The following is a 17,795-nucleotide window of genomic DNA, read 5'->3' as shown; positions in this document are numbered from 1 at the left end:
TTATTTCTATGTTACCTTTCTTTATCTCAGTTGCATTTGCTCTCTCTTTCACTCAATCTTTCTGTGACTTTCTGCATCTCTTCTCTCTCTTTCTCAGACTCTCCTCATTGTGTTTCTCTCTCTCTCCTAGGGTCAATCTTGACCCCTCTAAACGCCAGGGCTCTAATAAATCAGTGTCGGGTTGTACTCTTCCACAGGGATCCAAAACAGTTAGTAAGTTTCTCAGTCTGCCTCATTGCCTGTCCGTTGCTGCTGCACGTCCGTCTGTCTCTGCACATTGCATGCCTGTGTGCATGCAGTCTCCTTTGCAGAACGTGTGTCTGGTAAACAGGATATGAGAGTAAAGAAAGGCTGGATGATGGTGCATGGAGGTTATGTCTCTTATCGGTTTGCATGCATTTAGGAACATATGCAAGTTTTTATTCTATGACCCATTACACATCGCTCAGGTCAACATCAGTCAGCTAGCTATATTGACCTGCAAGCAGATTATAATTGTTGGACAGGAATGAGAGATCCAGATATTTATGTGTTTTTTTTTTGGTCTATGGTGGAGTTGTGTTGCATGGATCAAACACTACTGAGGTAATGCAGACCATCTGAATTTTTTTTTTTTTTTTTGAAGGGTCACAAATGAATCTGAGGGAGTCAGCAGATCTTCGGTCACAAGGTGAGTCTTCATATTATACTACGTCATGATTAAGAATGGCCCACTTAAGAAATTTTGTTGTGCTATTAACACTGGTTTGGGCCAAGCAAATGAACCAAGTGCCAAGTGTGCATCTAGATGATCATGTTTTGACATTTTGATTAAACTTTATAGGCCAATTTCTTTTTAAAAATGAAACATACATGGATTAATTGTTTACAATAATATCTAAAACATGCATTCACATTCACATTCATGCATTCTTTCAATTTAAAAATTTTAATTAGCATAATTGTTTTACATGAAATATTGCCCAAAGCATCAATACACACACAAAGTGACATAAAAGATGATCTGCCAGTTAACATAAAAAGAATAGTAATACGAAGCAACAATAAATAATAGTATATAATAATAAAATGTATTACATTAATAAATTTAATAAAAAAAATCAAATAAGCTACAATAAAACTTTCTACAATGGTGATAAAAGCATTGTTTGCTTTCTGAATATGTAAATCTCAAATAACAGTTTGTCAGGATTTTTTTTTTGTGTGTGTGTGTAAATCTCTCAGTGTTGGTGTTCCTCTTCATACTCTCTTTCCCAGTGGCCATTTATCTGGGGATCAGAAAGCGTCCGAGCCCTGGAGCGGGGGAGGGGGGTGGGATGTAAGGGGCTATCTCTCCCGTCCCCCCCGGGCCCCTGCAGAAGTGGTACTGGCCTTGCATGAGGCGGCGAGGGGATGCGGCTGCCAGGTCCGGCACGCTGGCCCATTTCTGCTGTGCTGCAGTCATGGGGCGGCAGGGTCAAAGGTCGCTTTCCAAGCTGAGGTGTGCCAACTGAGTGTGGGTCCCACAGAGGCAAACGGAGTACGATACACACGCCTGTGGGGGGCCCCCCTCGCCTTCAGGCACATCGCATCGCAGATCTCTAAAGAGGTGGAGCTCTGAGGGGACAGGGGAGAAGACTTGAATCTGAGACGTCCCCTCACTATATCCATCGTTATAGCGAACTGACGTTGACCCACCCACTTATGTGTTATAGACTGATCCCTCCTCCAGTCAACACTCGACAAAAACCGAAACTAAACACACATACACGTAAACAAACAGTCACCTTAAAAGCACGGCACACTCAAACCTGACAATAAGGAAATCTGAAGTACAAAAACAAGCACACCCTTCCATGCACAACATAAGCCTGAGTGGAAACACACACACACACATTCTGATTCTGAACAGCCTCATTCACTGGATCTGGATTGAATCCAGTTTAGTATTTTTATTCTCATTCTAGTCATGAAATTCTTACTTAAATAACTGATGTCATTCTTTTTTTAACCACTTTTATATGTTTTCAACAAGTCTTGACATTTTAAACGGGTCATCATTTTTATGTTTTCGTGATTTAATGTGTCTTACATTTCTTAATACTGAGTCAAAAGCATTGAATCATTGACAATGTAGTATTGTAGCTGCCAATGAACTATTTGCACAAATGTGAAGTTGGCAAACTTATCCTAACTTCATCACAGCTCACAGAGCCCACACAAATCTACATTGCTGGCGACCACAAATTTGATCAGGCTGAAAGCCAACCATCTACACTTTGTTCTTGAAATAGTCCAAGCTAAAGTTTTGTTCCCTAGAAAATCTGTTTTTGTGATGTATAGTGCCAGTTTACTTGCGTCCTACCAATTTTAATTTAGAATAGACTTTTAATGCCAAATGACTTTCCCTGACCCTTCGCAAACAGGCTCTGTGATTGGTTGGTCCTAGATATTAATCCTTTATTTCAAATCCTATTCAGTGATGCTTTGCAAATAACGTCACTTATCCCTTTACCCAGTAAGAGTGGAGTAGTGGCTACCACAAAGGTGATTTTACAGAGTGAGGTGGTTTTAGTTTTCAGTGTTATTAAAGACACGTTTCATGCATTGAAGATATCTGAATAATTTTGAAAAAGACCTATTGGACAGTGGATCCTATTGGATGTTATTTGATTGTAAAACAAATAGCAATTTATGTATTTAGTGAAAAAAAAGTTATACACCCCCAGTATTAAAAAGGAATAGGAAAATAAATATCAAATACAGAAATACTAATTTACAGCAAAATATGTTGTGGCTAATTAATTCATGACATTATTCCATGACTATGAAAATTGTAGAGTCACACTGAAGGCATCAAGGGCTATTTGACCAAGAAGGAGAGTGATGGGGAGCTGCGCCAGATGACCTGGCCTCCACAGTCACCGGACCTGAACCCAATCGAGATGGTTTAGGGGTGAGCTGGACCGCAGACAGAAGGCAAAAGGGCCAACAAGTGCTAAGCATCTCTCGGGGAACTCCTTCAAGACTGTTGGAAGACCATTTCAGGTGACTACCTCTTGAAGCTCATCAAGAGAATGCCAAGAGTGTGCAAAGCAGTAATCAAAGCAAAAGGTGGCTACTTTGAAGAACCTACAATATGACATATTTTCAGTTGTTTCACACTTTTTTGTTATGTATATAATTCCAGATATAATTCCACATGTGTTAATTCATAGTTTTGATGCCTTCAGTGTGAATCTACAATTTTCATCGTCATGAAAATAAAGAAAACTCTTTGAATGAGAAGGTGTGTCCAAACTTTTGGTCTGTACTGTGTATATATATATATATATATATATATATATATATATATATATATATATATATATATATATATATGCTGGTCATATAATTAGAATATCATCAAAAAGTTGATTTATTTCACTAATTCCATTCAAAAAGTGAAGTATGATCATGTACAGCACTCAGTCTTTAGTTGTGGCTCCTTTTGCCTGAATAACTGCAGCAATGCGGCGTGGCATATCAGTCTCTGGCACTGCTCAGGTGTAATGAGAGCCCAGGTTGCTCTGATAGTGGCCTTCAGCTCTTCTGCATTCTTGGGTCTGGCATATCGCATCTTCCTCTTCACAATAATAGATTTTCTATGGGGTTAAGGTCAGGTGAGTTTGCTGGCCAATTAAGAACAGGGATACCATGGTCCTTAAACCAGGTACTGGTAGCTTTGGCACTGTGTGCAGGTGCCAAGGCCTGTTGGAAAATGAAATCTGCATCTCCATAAAGTTGGTCAGCAGCAGGAAGCATGAAGTGCTCTAAAACTTCCTGGTATACGGCTTCATTGACCTTGGACCTCAGAAAACACAGTGGACCAACACCAGGAGATGACATGGCACCGCAAACCATCACTGACCGTGGAAACTTTACACTGGACCTCAAGAAACTTGGAAACTTGCCTCTCCTCTCTTCCTCCAGACCAGTGGTAGGCAAGTTCGGTCCTAGAGAGCCGCAGTCCTGCACAGTTCAGCTACAACCCTGAAAAAAGCCCTCACCTCCCTGTACCTTAGTAATCCTGAGTGGATTGATAAGCTTGTTCAGGTGTGTTTGATTAAGGTTGAAGCTGAACTCTGCAGGTCTGCGGCTCTCTAGGATCGAACTTGCCTACCCCTGCTCCAGACTCTGGGACCCTGATTTCCAAAGGAAATGCAACATTTACTTTCATCAGAGAACATAACTTTGGACCACTCAGCAGGACTCCAGTCCTTTTTGAAGCGAGACGCTTCTGACGCTGTCTCTTCAAGAGTGGCTTGACACAAGGAGTGCGACAGCTGAAACCCATGTCTTGCATACATCTGTGTGTAGTGGTTCTTGAAGCACTGACTCCAGCTGCAGTCCACTCTTTGTGAATCTCCCCCACATTTTTGAATGGGTTTTGTTTCACAATCCTCTCCAGGGTGCGGTTATCCCTATTGCTTGTACACTTTTTTTCTACTACATCTTTACCTTCCCTTCGCCTCTCTATTAATGTGCTTGAACATTAATACCTGAACAGCCAGCCTCTTTTCCAATGACCTTTTGTGTCTTGCCCTCCTTGTGCAAGGTGTCAATGGTCGTCTTTTGTGTAGCCTACAGAACTAGTTTGAGAGACAATTTAAAGGTCTTTGCAGGTGTTTTGAGTTAATTAGCTGATAAGAGTGTGGCACCAGGTGTCTTCAATATCTAACCTTTTCACAATATTGTAATTTTCTGAGATACTGAATTTGGGATTTTCCTTAGTTGTCAGCTATAATCATCAAAATTAAAAGAAATAAACATTTGAAATATATCAGTCTGTGTGTAATGAATGAATATAATATACAACTTTTTGAATGGAATTAGTGAAATAAATCAACTTTTTGATTATATTCTAATTATATGACCAGCACCTGTATATATATTACTATTATGATATTAAAAAAAAATAATTTAATCCCTTAACTAATCAGATTTTACTTGAAAAGCACCAGATATTTAAAATGCAGGATGTTTTCATGCAGGAATGCAGAAAGAAGTTCAGTGTTCTTACTGTTATAAATACTGCTCAAAAAAATAAAGGGAACACTTGTTGCTTACAATGTGTGTTTAAGTGTTTCCTTTATTTTTTTGAGCAGTATATTTTAGGGGCAAAGGCACCAACGGGGCTTCGGAAAGATTTTTTCTTTTTTTTTTTTTTCAGTTCAATCCGTTGCACTTGCAATATTGTGATAATATGGCATAATTTATGACTCTGTTTCCACTGTAAAGCCTTAAAAATGCTATGTAACATAAACAGAGATGCAGTTTAAGATTGGACATTATGTCATATTTTTGCTGTAGCTCATGATGGTTGTTGGCCATATGCAAGTTTGTCTCTTTTAACAGATGTGGAAGCATGATGTTATCGACTTGACAGGGATTTCACGCTGTTTAAGATTATTTCTCATGAGTAGGAAATAGTTTTGTTTGGAGCGTTTCTGTTATTTTTTCAAAAAATACTCTTGGCTTGCTTTTTTGACCAAACCAGTTCTGGTCATTTGTTGTATAACAAGGCCTAACTTTGCAATAGTTGTCAATTTAGCAAGCATAAAATGAACAGTAATTCACAACTGAGTGGATTAAAAACGTACCTATGAGTGGTGATAATTGTGCAATAGCAATAGATGTTTCTGTCAGATTAAGAAGTTGTTTCTGTCTTAATGTAAAGCCATGCTTCGGCCCTGTTGGTGCTGCCAGCCTGTAGACAGAGCAGGTACATGGATTTGAATAATGAGTTGTTGTTTTTTCTTCAGTCAGGAAGGGGAATAGGACACTTCTTGCTAGTACAGTATGGATAAACAGGCTGGTTTAATATGGTTGGTCTGTTAAGTTTTGACTGGGGAGTCATTGTGCTATAATGTATGAAATATGTTGTAGATACTAAAGAATTATATTCCACTTTCTCCATGTTTGTGATTGTGTCTCCCTCTGTTCATGAGAGGTTGTTGGATTATGGTACAGAAAACAAGCTTGGTTCTTGATTTTGATTGTCTGCAGCAAGTATGTAAGATGCTTGGAGGTGCTTGAAAGTTTAGTTGTGATGACTTACTCCACAGCAATCACTGTGGCATGTCATCTTCGACCTTTAGCCACACAGTGAGCCTCCAGATTAAGTCTGCCATCTCTTCATCCATCCACTTTTTTTGTTGTCTCGTTCACTTTATTCTCTGCCTTTGTGCTACACATTTGCAAAGACACACAGTTTCTCCTCATCCGATTGCAGAATCACTGGAAATCCTTGTGTCATTGATATGTCTGCTCTGTGACTGGACTCCTGTTTTGGAGAAGCTTCCTGTTTCAGACTGAACAGGGTAAGGACTGGACGTCCTGGACCAGTCTGACGTGGTCTCCGCATCAGACCAGCTCTATCTGGTTTGGACTGTTGAGACCTGTATCTGTTCGATGTCCATTAAGATCTCTGTGCACTCATGTTGACTTGAATCAGCTGCATCCACCGGTAGGCGCCAGTGTCTTAAATGTGAACACTTCGATTTGTGTATATTTGCACAGGTACTTAATTTATTTTCTAGAATAATTATCTTGGGAGAAAAAAAAATACATGGTTTATATCAGTCAGACTATGGCTGTATATAAAGATTATGATACTGATGATAATATTGTGAGTATAGTATATACAGTATCTTAGAACTCCAGGTTAAATCATAGCTAGAGCAGAGACCCTCTGCTAGCTCTCCAGACGTTTCTATGTGTGCTGAAGTGAAAAACTAACCTGCAATCCTGCATGATTCAGAGAAAGGATGGAGAAAGAGAGAAGACAAATGTGAAATAACAGAATGGGCAAAAGCAAAATTATTTAAAGCGCGACAGAGTGTGTATGCGTGTGCATGTATGTGTGAATGTGTGCGTCTGTGTACTGCGCTACTCTGTTGCTCTGCCTCCCTCTCTCTGCTGGTAGGAAATGTTTGTGTGAGACTATTAGGGCAGACTTTTACTCTGTCAGCCATGCTTGACCTGGAGTGAAAGAGTTGGTATGAATGAGATTTTTAATGTCTCAGGCATTAAAAAAGAGAGGATTAGTGAGAATTGTGAGTCAGGCGCGTCACATCTGAATGGTAAATCCCTCCAGTTCAGTGTTGTGCTGTCTGTGATGTAAACTGTCTGATATGACGTTGGGTTTTTCATGATGCATTTAGCTTATATGCAATATGACAAGAGAGAAATCAAGTGGACAAACTATATATATATATATATATATAGGCTGCCGTTCAAAAGTTTGGGATCAGTAAGACTTGCAATGTTTTTTTTTTTTTTTTTGTTTTTTTTTTAAGAAGTCTCTTATGCTCATAAAGGCTGCATTTATTTGATAAAAAATCCAGGGAAAAAATTAATCTTGCAAAATGTTATTACAATATAAAATAATGGTTTCTATTTTAATATCCTTTAAAATATCATTTATTTTTGTGATGCAAAGCTGAATTTCCATCAGCAATTACTCCAGTATAAAGTGTCACATGATCCTTAAGAAATCATTCTAATATGCTGATTTATTATTAGAATTATCAATGTTGGCAACAGTTGTGCTGCCAAAGATTTTTTTTGGAAACTGCAATACTTTTTTTAAGATTCTTTGATGAATAAAAAGTTAAAAAGAACAGCATTTATTCAAAATATAAATATTTTCTAACAATATGTATCTTTGCTCACTTCTTATCAATTTAACACATCCTTGCTGAGTGAAAGTTTTCATTTCTTTCAAAAAAAGAAAGAATAAAAATTTACTGACCCCTAACTTTTGAACTAGTGTATATTGTTAGAAAATATTTATATTTTAAATAATTCTTTTAAAGATTTTATTCTAAAAGAATCCTGAAAAAGTATCACGGGTTCCAAAAAAATATTAAGCAGCACAACAGTTTCAACAGTTAATAAATCAGCATATTAGAATGATTTCTGAAGGATCATGTGACATGATCTGAAGTAATGGAGTAATAATGCTGAAAATTCTGCTTTGCATCACATGCATATATAATTTTTTTAATGTATATTAAATTAGAAAAACATTATTTTACATCATAATAATATTTCACAATATTGTTTTTTTTTCTGTATTTTTGATCAAATAAATGCAGCCTTGATGAGCAGAAACTCCTGTAAAAACCTTAAAAATCATTCTGCTCCCAAACCTTTGACCAGTAGTGTATAGGAGAGAGCAAGAGAGAGACTGCTGTTTGCAGAAAGTAACTTTTTTCCCCCAGAGGTGTTTGCACCTCTGGCCAAATATTAAAATGGAAACTTGAGAGAAATAAACTTCACTGATGTTGGCGTCTTTGCTTGTGCTTGATTATTGCATCATTTTTATTTGGATGAATTGTATATATATATAATAGACTCGCAAATTTGAAAAAATAGAAGACATGTTTATATGTTTTATGGGGTATTTTTATTTAAATACAACTTGATTGATTCACTTTTTACAACCAATGCTGAAATTAAGGTGAAGCCTCGACAACAGGCACTCACACCTGCGCCAGGAATCTGATCCCAAGATGTTAACAACTAAACAGGAAACAAAGTGGAATAAAGTGATAGCGAAATGACATGAAGGATAAAAAGGAAAGCAAGACAGATACAAAGGCAAGACTGTCTTTTTGAGCAGCAGTTTCCTCTGCACTGATGTCAGATTGCAGGATGGACTGTAAAAAAAAAAAAAAGACAAAGACTAGAAAAAAATGGAAGGGTTCCTGCTTTACTTCTGGGCAGGGATCATGCTGTCAATGGACTCGCCCTTCTCCAGCTTCTTCTCCATTTCGATCATCAGCTTGACGCCATCAACCACACACTGCACTTGATCGACCTCTGAAGAGCCAATACGGTCAGCGTTGGAAATGTCAAACACTCCTCCAACAGATGCGGTGTCCACACCACCTGAGAAGATAAATGAGGATGGATGTCAACAACTGGAGCAGATGTTAATTATACAATGTACAAATATAAACATTTGTACAGGATGTTCAGGCAGGGCTTCAATACCTGTGCCACGCTTCTGCAGGCGCAGTCTGGTCAGGATCTCCTCAAACTTGGCATGTGTGCTCAGCTTGGGCAGCTTGACGTGGACACCACCACGCAGGCCTGTGCCCAGGTTGGAGGGGCAGGTCAGAATGAAACCAAGATGCTCGTTCCACATGAATCCATGGTTGTGCTTCTTGAAAATCTCCTCGATCTGTTGAAGCAGAACATACACATGCTTACACATGCTGTGGGCAGCAAAAGCTGTTTACATATGTGCATTTATATGTACAGGTTCAACATACCCTCTGAAGACCAACACAGAAGCGCTTGAACACTTCCTTCATGTTGCCCCCTGGCTGCATGGAAATGACACGCAGATGATCCTCCTCGTTCACCCAGACCAGGAAAGTCTTGTTCTCATTGTGCCTGTAATTGAAGCATAGGCCTCACCCACTGCACCGCAATTTATTTACAATTAAAACCTAATTTATATAATGCTTATGTTCTATACTCTGTAGGTTGAATCACACTGGAACTTTCCATTGTATCACAATCTGTCTGTCTTTGTATGCACTTTCCAGGTTACACCAGTAGGTGGCAGCAAGTGACTGTCTTCATGAGTGAGTCACTGAATCATTCACTCAAACCATTGATTCAACACTGATTCATTCAGGACCTAAACACTACTGTATGATGCTCGGAAACACAGAAACATGTCGTTTCTTTTACTTAGCAAAAACAAACTACTTGGCAATAGTCTGTCTAAAACGACTTATTGTTAATATAATGATATTACACCATCATGCTGTTGGTGTGCGTCCATGCGGATAATTAGAATGACAGCACTCTTGCTTATGTGTGATATTAATTATGTATGACCTTTGTTCAGTCATTTGCTATGTGTCTCATTGGATGTCTCATTTGGCGAAAACGTTTCATAAAATTGAAAAAAAGGCTGACAAATGTGACCTATGAAGGGTGCAACCTTTGAAATAAGACAGAAATATTATGATTATGATTTGACTCACCAAATGCCTCTGCCATCGGGCCAGTCACGGGCCATACCAGCAGCCAGCAGCAGGGGAGAGACGGGTTTGTCAAAGAGGAAGTGGTCAGCAATCAGCTGCTCCTGCTCGGCGTCAGTCATGGACTTCAGGGGGTAGTATTTGCCCTTGAACTCTCCGTCCAAGCTGTTCAGAGCTGAAGAAAGAAAGAGTGCTTTAAACTTATACTGTTTCTTATACATACTTTCATTTTACCCATTACATTATTCTACGATTATTGTGCTATATGCCCTTACTAACATCTGGACTGTTGTTGGGGTTTGTAAGGAGTAATAACCCTAGGGTTCATTTCAACTGGGCCTGAGTTGAAGTACCATTGACCGGTATGTTATGTGTGCTATTGTTACAGCTTAAACTTTTAAAAATAATTCTTGTTAACTGAAATAAAGTTGAAATAAAATAGAAATATTAGATGACTATTAGACTTAAGCTTAAAATGAAAAATGTTGCCTTAGCAGCTACTTGAAATAAAATAAGGTTAAACAAAAAAAGTATAAAAAAAACAACTACAAAACTAACGAAAAATAAAAGCACAACAAAATGACTAAACCTTTCAAATGAAAACTGTATTGAAAATATCAATAAATACTAATTACAAGTACTGTAATGACGACACACCTTCAACAGACAGCTGCTCCACAGCTCTGCGCTCTCCACGGCTGTTGTGGGGGGGCAGGGCGTATCCCTTGATGCTACGGCCGGTACGCACACGGCTACTCAGAACATAGTTGGGGTCCAGGTCATCTCCACCCTAAAGATAGAGATTTAATTCATTTCAGAAAATTTCCAAATATTGCTAAACAATATGCATATGAAGCATTCCCATATGGATTGATTCTAATATTTATTTGCTATCTCACATTTCAGATTATGCAAGTAAATAAATGATTGATGTCAAGGAGACAGTGCTCTTGTTATTTCTGTTTTATACCTTCAGGTTCTCAAAGTTGAGGTCAGTCTTGTGCTTGTCAGTTGCCTTGTATCCACTGTGGCGGTCTGAAATGACAGGGTCGAAGAGATCCTTGAACACTTCATAGGACTCCTCATCACCAGCAACACAGCCGACAGTCATGATGAAGGGGTGACCTGGAGAAAAATGTCATGTCATCAGTATATTAAGGAGGGACACTTGCTGTGTACTGGTCCATGTTTGATCGGGTTAAATATGCAGTAAGGATTTGACACAACGATGTCTTAACTCACCTGGGTTGTCTACACCGGTCTGGATGACATCGTCCAGGGTGAATCCAGTGGAGGTCTGCTTGTCCCTAAGCTTGCCATACATTTCCTTAGTCAGCACCTTAGCCATGTGGTTGTTGTGCTTGGTAAGGTCTGGAAACTCATCATCAACTGAGAAGTTCAGCTTGAAGTTGTTGTGGGTGTTTCCGAAAGGCATGATTGCGTTTATAACACTAAGGATTGGATAAAGAGAAAGTGAGAACAAATATTTGTATTTGATTCCTTAAATAATCCTATATTACTTCTGCATAATACATGTCTCACCTGTCTGACTTTGTCTAACAACTGGAATATAAATTTGGCTTATTCTGTCTAGTTAGTTGGGACTGAAAAGGGTTTCCTCGACCAAGCATGTAAAAGCTTGCAATATGGTTGTCTCACCAATAGCTGCAGACACTATAGCATCATGTTCGTATTAAAAAATTGCAATAAAAGTGGAATTTTAGCATATCCAGATGATTTTCAAATGTTTTACAGCATGCTGACTGAAAATCTGTGAAACTGTATCAGCTTCCACTGGAATGTGATGAACGATAGAAACACAGCTGCACACATTCAAACAGTCTGTCTGTCTGGTATCCTAGCAACCTCCACTTGAGGTCTGCACATATTATATGATATATATGTCCAGGAATGAGAGAGATGCTCTCAGGTCTAATTGTAGACTGATCTATTTTTACTAGGGTCTCCACTCCCTCCCATTTACTCTGACATAATCTCAAATTTTTTCCAAAATACTCTGAACATGTTGCAATGTATTCTGTCTATATAATCACTTATGTCAATACGTTATTAAAGTGTTCCTACGCAGTCTGACCTTTGGGAGTTTCCTTAGACTTAGTTATTTTATCATTTACCACGTACAAATCCTAATATTAACTTATGGTGGTCTGAACTACGAGTCATTTGATTTCATTTGTTTTAAAAAAGAGCCAGCAGAGGGAATCTGTCTTGTATGAGTCAGTAGGAGAAACAGAATTATTGTCCCAGGGTTTTATGGCTGTGTACATTTATGCTCTCAGAGCAGCTGCATATCACACATTTCAGCACAGGCTAACCAAACCAGTACCTCACCCAAAATTTTTGAATGAAATGTTTTTTTTTAATAGTAAACTTAGATGCCTTTCACAAACACTCCTGTACTTCTGTCATAAAAATTGCATCTGCTGTCATGCTGGTGTCTATCATAACAGTATAACAAACTGGAAAATGTATGCAGCTCTACAAACCACTTACATTTTACTTTAGATGTTTTTTTCTTTTTTACGGAGTATTCCACTAGAATTTTGTTTTTCTAAAATATTTTATCTTATTTAATTTTTTAAGCTTTCTCTCCTCACAGTGAAAAAATGTTATTCAAGAATTTTGTATTTACCTGCACACAAGACAATAAAAGTGGTAACAGTCCTTGGGATCAGATCCTGTTCACCAAAGCCGAAATAGGGGTCACCCAAGCAAGAAGGGTCTGATTTGGGTTTATATACCTCCAACCCCTGCAGCCATTGGCTGGTCCATTTTTAGAGCTCACTGAAGTCTGATTGGCTGGCACCAGCCTCTTATGCCCTGTTTAGTGTAAGAAAGGCTTCAATTTAGATCACAGGCATCTTAGATGAGGTGGCAGCTGTAGGTTGTGTCCCCCTCCCCTCCCCTCCCATATCCATTTACACTACCGCCCCATACATAGCTTTCAAGTAGGGTATAGGTTGGAGGAGGGGTGATGGAGGGTCTACCAATCTAAAAAGGCTGAGCAGCACTTTTTCCAAACATGCCATGGATATCAGAAGTGTTCACGTCAGGACAATGTCTGAAAAAATCAGCTGTTAGGCTCAGTCCATCACATGATACTTGGTGCAAATTCATTTAGCGGTTTTGCAGGTGAAGTTTCTGCAGTGACATTTAATTCATTTACTTGTTCATGTTAGATGTCATATTTGCAATGGGGTAAAATGTCATCAGCTGCCACTAGAATGAACTAACCATGAATTAAGGAAGGCAGTGGGTGTGAAAGTCAATTTGATAGACTCTCAATTGTGCACGAACACCCCAAACTCATGAAAAGTCAAAATAATTTGAAAAGAGAAAATCATACAAAATTTTACAAAAACGTACAACTCATACCTAAACATAACAATGAAGTCCAACCCCTAACCATGACTGTAATTGGGGGGGAAAACAAGTTTGTATAAAACGTTTGTATGATCCAAGTCAGATAATAACAGGTGATTTTACCAGAATTACTACATATCTATTATGTTGCCAGAGTGTTTTTACCGTTTAGAAACCATCACTATTACAAAATATTTTGAAGTCTTCAGGTTTGTATTTTTCAGACACTGTTTTGCTTTCTTTTATGTAATTATGCAATTCAAAATTAGGCATTTCGATCTCCAGTTTCGGTCACGTGCACACATACATGTTCTCTCTCAGGGAGGCCCCGTTAAGTATCCCCGCTAGATATTATGGGTAACCCCCTCCCCCAGTGTATCTGTCTAGCAATCCATTGAGCTGCAGCTTGTATAACACATTTGGTACATTTTGTTAAGTAATGCATTGTTAAGAATTACATTTCACAGTATTTGTTTATTTTATCTCTTTGCCTCATGGCTTTAGGTTATACAGGACGCTAATGCTAGTCCAACTATCTCCAACATTGCACCGAGTGTGAATAACAGGCCTGCCATGGCTCAGATGCTTACCAGCAGCTGTCATGCATGCACACACTTATCAGCACAGCTTATCATAGAGACAAATGTAAAGTTTTTCTTTTTCTCATTATGCTCAATTAATTACTCTGACTTCAGAATTAATTGTGACCCCAGGCGTGTGTTTCATAATCAGATTTAAGAGATAATAATATTTGAAGACTGGTTGGTTGGGGAGGGTGTAGTATCTGGCCAGTACTGGATATATAAGGAGGTGGGGTCATTCACTGTGGCTTTGCCCTGTGGGGTCACCCAATGCCCCCTTACTCATACAGCTGTCTCCTATATGTCCCTTTATCAATAGTATGCTAACATATTTACCTATTTATCTATCTATCTTACAGAAGTATTTTTAGAAATACACTACTATTCAAATTTCTGGGTTCTGTAAGATTTTAAAACAAGTGTTTAATGCATTTATTTGATAAAAATACAGTGAAATATTATTCCAATTTAAAATAACTGTTTTGTGTTTCAATAAATTTTACAATGCAAGTTAATCAAGTCAAGGCAAGGATGAATTTCAGCGGCCATTACTCTAGTCTTCAGTGTCATATAATCCTTCAGAAATCATTCTAAGATGCTGATTTGGTCCCCTTGTTTTTGTGTTTTGTTTTTTAATCAATGCTGAAAACTGTTTTGCTGCTTAATATTTTTTAGCAAACCATGATGCATTTTTTCAGGATTGTTTGATGAATCGATCGTTTAAAAGAACAGCATTTATTTTAAAACAGAACAGTAGAGAATGGGATAAATGCCTTCCAATCATTAAACGTAATTCCTTCCGTCGGGTGTGTATAGTCATGTCTAATCTTTCTAGGTCTCTGAGGTGGTGTCAAAATGATATGCATGTGTAAGGGGGGAAGGTTGCGTAACATTAGTGTGTTTGCGTATACAGTGAAAGAACAGACCCTCAACTCCAGCTACTAGTTACACAACACTGAAGACAATGTTTTTAAAAAGTATTCTTTCTCATTTGATTTTTTTGCATACTAGGTACTGTTGTTAAACATGGTATTAAATGATAGTGTGCAATACATCCGATCATACATTTTTTCTCAAATCTTCCTTCAAATGATGACTTGTTTAGAAATACAGTCAGGGAGTGGTGTAAAATGCATGGATTGTTTACTAAAGAAGTAGAATGGTGTCTTTTAAAACACATATTACACAAACAGAATGTGGAAGTGGAAGTAAGACTTGGACTGGAATGTCTTGCACGGATTCTCAATGGAGAATTATATGTAGTGTGTGTCTGTAGGTATGGGGAAGCCATCTCATCATTATGTTCAGTGATCTTGGTAAGTGTAGCCAGATAACAAGCAGTGGTGGCTAAACCTGGCCTTTGGAAGGGGAGCATGTAACATGAGTCTAAACACTCCATATGACCTTCAGCCAAAGCTGCTTTTAAGGTACAGTGTTAAAGCTGATACATTTCTGCAGGTTTTGTTTTATCTGCTAGGATGAATCACATGCTGCATATTGTCCCTTTTGAATACACATAAATATAAAAATGTTCTTGCATGCTTGTAAAAAATGTTAGGTGGTGGGAGGAAGGAGGTCTTGCAGGTCACCTGGAATGGTGTGAAATTTCATTTTCAATTCATATAATAGTCTGACACTGACTATATTTGGTATTCCTGAATGATGCACAACACTACGCACTAATATTGTATGAATCCATTAACTAATTGAATTTAGTGCAATGCAACTGATGCCTAAATGCATGGAAAATACACCACTGCAGGTCTGTGAATGGGATGTGTTCATCAAATGATGTTATCAAATAAAGAAGTGAAGTCTGCACACTGAAAACTACTGCTCCAGAGGAATTTAATTAAGCTCAAGCAACGTTTCGACCTTCAGGTCTTCATCAGGCACCGTGCATCAATGATGTTACCATTTGTTCAGTTGAGTCTAAGACTGGACAGAACATATGAAATATTAGCTTATCAACCAATACTAACTTGTTAAGCTACCAATAACTGCAGAAGTATCTAATAAAAGGTGAAACATTCAGGTTTGTTTTGTGACTGTATCAAGTATGTGACATCAGAAGGGAAGACACATTAAGACACATTTCAGTTTATGTATGTTTTTGTTAAACTCTCTTTTATTTTTCATACCCCATCATCTCTCTTTTTTCATCACTCCTCCATCCCACCCTCCACCTCTTTCTCTCTCTGTCTTACTTGGTTGTATTGCTTTGACTCAGCAAAGAACTCGAATCAGAATTTTAATGTTAATGATTGAATGGCAGAACTTGGCATGATGCATATGGATACAGATTAAGGAAACTTGAAGTAAATTGACTGAAACCTATGAAACTGTTTTTCAATAACTGAACTGCATTATATTTCAAGTGTAGATTCAAACAGCAAACATTCAGAGAAGCTAATCTGACTTATACATGGCAAGACTGTATCAAAACAAATCAAATCACTTTTCTTGTCACATCATCACAGCACATGTGCCTTGGTGAGTGAAATTCTTGGGAGTGTGCTCCAAACAGTGCAGAAACAATTTACATATAGACCTACAGACTTATACAGATGACAATGTGCAATATACAAATACATATACTCAGTACACACAGTGTAATATTAGACATACTTACAATTAGCAATACACAATTATACACAGTATGTACACATTCTGCATTGTGTAGACATACATTCACACAATATATGCGAAGGTGCAACAGATTATAGATGATCTGGAGATGCAAAATGTCATGGATGTGCATTGGATGGTATCCAGTGGTAGCAGATACATTATAGTATTTAGAATATACATTATTTTATTTACTGAATATACTTACAGGCATACAGAAAGTGTGAGAGAGAATTCCCCCTTTTATATCAATAGTAGTGTGAGTCTGCCAATGGAGTCACAAATAATTATTCTGACACCCCAGTTCATACTGTTTCACTCGCTAAGTGTGTGACTGCAGTCTAGCCACTTACATAAGTACATAAGGAGTGTATCGTGTACATTTGGCATGTGTTGCATGAAATGTGATACGACTGAGTGTAAAAATGTGCAGCTCAGTGAGTCCATAAGCACACAGTGTGCCATGGCCAACTTAACATAGCATTTATATAACTATGGAGCATTTCTCTCTCTAAATAATTATACAGTGCATATGAAATACATACATACATACATATATACACATATATATATATATATATATATATATATATATATATATATATATATATATACATTTTTTTTATTTTGTAAATATTTTACTGCTTTGTTAATGTGTATTTATGAAATAAGAAATTGTAGACAGATTTCAGATGATATTGCTGTGTTATAGGGTCTCGTTCTCTGCGATTACAATGAAATGAGTGATTTGTAGTTGCTGGTTCGCCACATTTATGTGGTTATGCTGAGGTTTGTGTGGCTTCAGCAGCATGCAGGATGTTGTTCTGAGCTCAGGAGGCAGATGTAGACCAAATAAAGTGAAGCATTGTTATTGTTTGTGTTTCAGATCCTGCAGATACAGAATTCTAGAACTGCCCATCAGTAGAGACAGAACAACCAACAACTCTCCCTGATGGCCACCTGCTGCCACTGCGATCTGAAAGCAAGAGAGCAGAGTGATGTGAGGATTATGAGAATGTGATAATAATACAAGCAATGAGATGAAAGAGTGCATTGTTAATCAATTATTAATCAATAAATAACCACTGATAAATGAAGTAAATGACAAGGGAGTTTTGTTGCTGTAGTTTTACGTTTAAACTCAACTCTTTAGAAAGCACTGACTACAATGCTGTCA

At 37.9% G+C, this 17,795-nt stretch overlaps 2 protein-coding genes across 5 annotated transcripts in view; one reads left to right on the top strand and one right to left on the bottom strand.

The window, feature by feature from the left end:
• LOC132139574 (MAP/microtubule affinity-regulating kinase 4-like) overlaps nucleotides 1–2,692 on the top strand; it is a 32,460-nt gene extending 29,768 nt beyond the window's left edge. For 2 of the 4 annotated variants that reach the window (XM_059548036.1, XM_059548038.1), the window contains 2 exons: nucleotides 626–670; nucleotides 1,258–2,692. In XM_059548036.1, coding sequence (XP_059404019.1) covers nucleotides 626–670; nucleotides 1,258–1,600 — 388 coding nt within the window. In that variant the 3' untranslated portion in view covers nucleotides 1,601–2,692. Of the gene's footprint in view, nucleotides 1–130; nucleotides 214–625; nucleotides 675–1,224 lie in introns of all 4 variants that reach the window. The other 2 variants (XM_059548039.1, XM_059548037.1) reach the window with 2 other exon arrangements.
• A 5,716-nt stretch (nucleotides 2,693–8,408) lies between these two features.
• LOC132139573 (creatine kinase M-type-like) lies at nucleotides 8,409–12,820 on the bottom strand. Its single transcript, XM_059548035.1, has 8 exons — nucleotides 12,679–12,820; nucleotides 11,268–11,476; nucleotides 10,996–11,150; nucleotides 10,683–10,815; nucleotides 10,029–10,200; nucleotides 9,303–9,426; nucleotides 9,022–9,211; nucleotides 8,409–8,916 (listed from the first exon to the last, which is right to left on the bottom strand). Exons 2-8 carry the CDS (start codon nucleotides 11,458–11,460, stop codon nucleotides 8,738–8,740), a joined length of 1,146 nt encoding a protein of 381 aa, XP_059404018.1. The 5' UTR covers nucleotides 11,461–11,476; nucleotides 12,679–12,820; the 3' UTR covers nucleotides 8,409–8,737.
• Between the last annotated feature and the right edge of the window lie 4,975 nt (nucleotides 12,821–17,795).

Source organism: Carassius carassius, chromosome 4, assembly GCF_963082965.1.
Source record: "Carassius carassius chromosome 4, fCarCar2.1, whole genome shotgun sequence".
In the NCBI taxonomy this organism is placed as follows: Eukaryota; Metazoa; Chordata; class Actinopteri; order Cypriniformes; family Cyprinidae; genus Carassius; species Carassius carassius.
The sequence above is the reverse complement of the archived record's forward strand: the minus strand, read 5'-3'. Positions and strand labels throughout refer to the sequence as shown.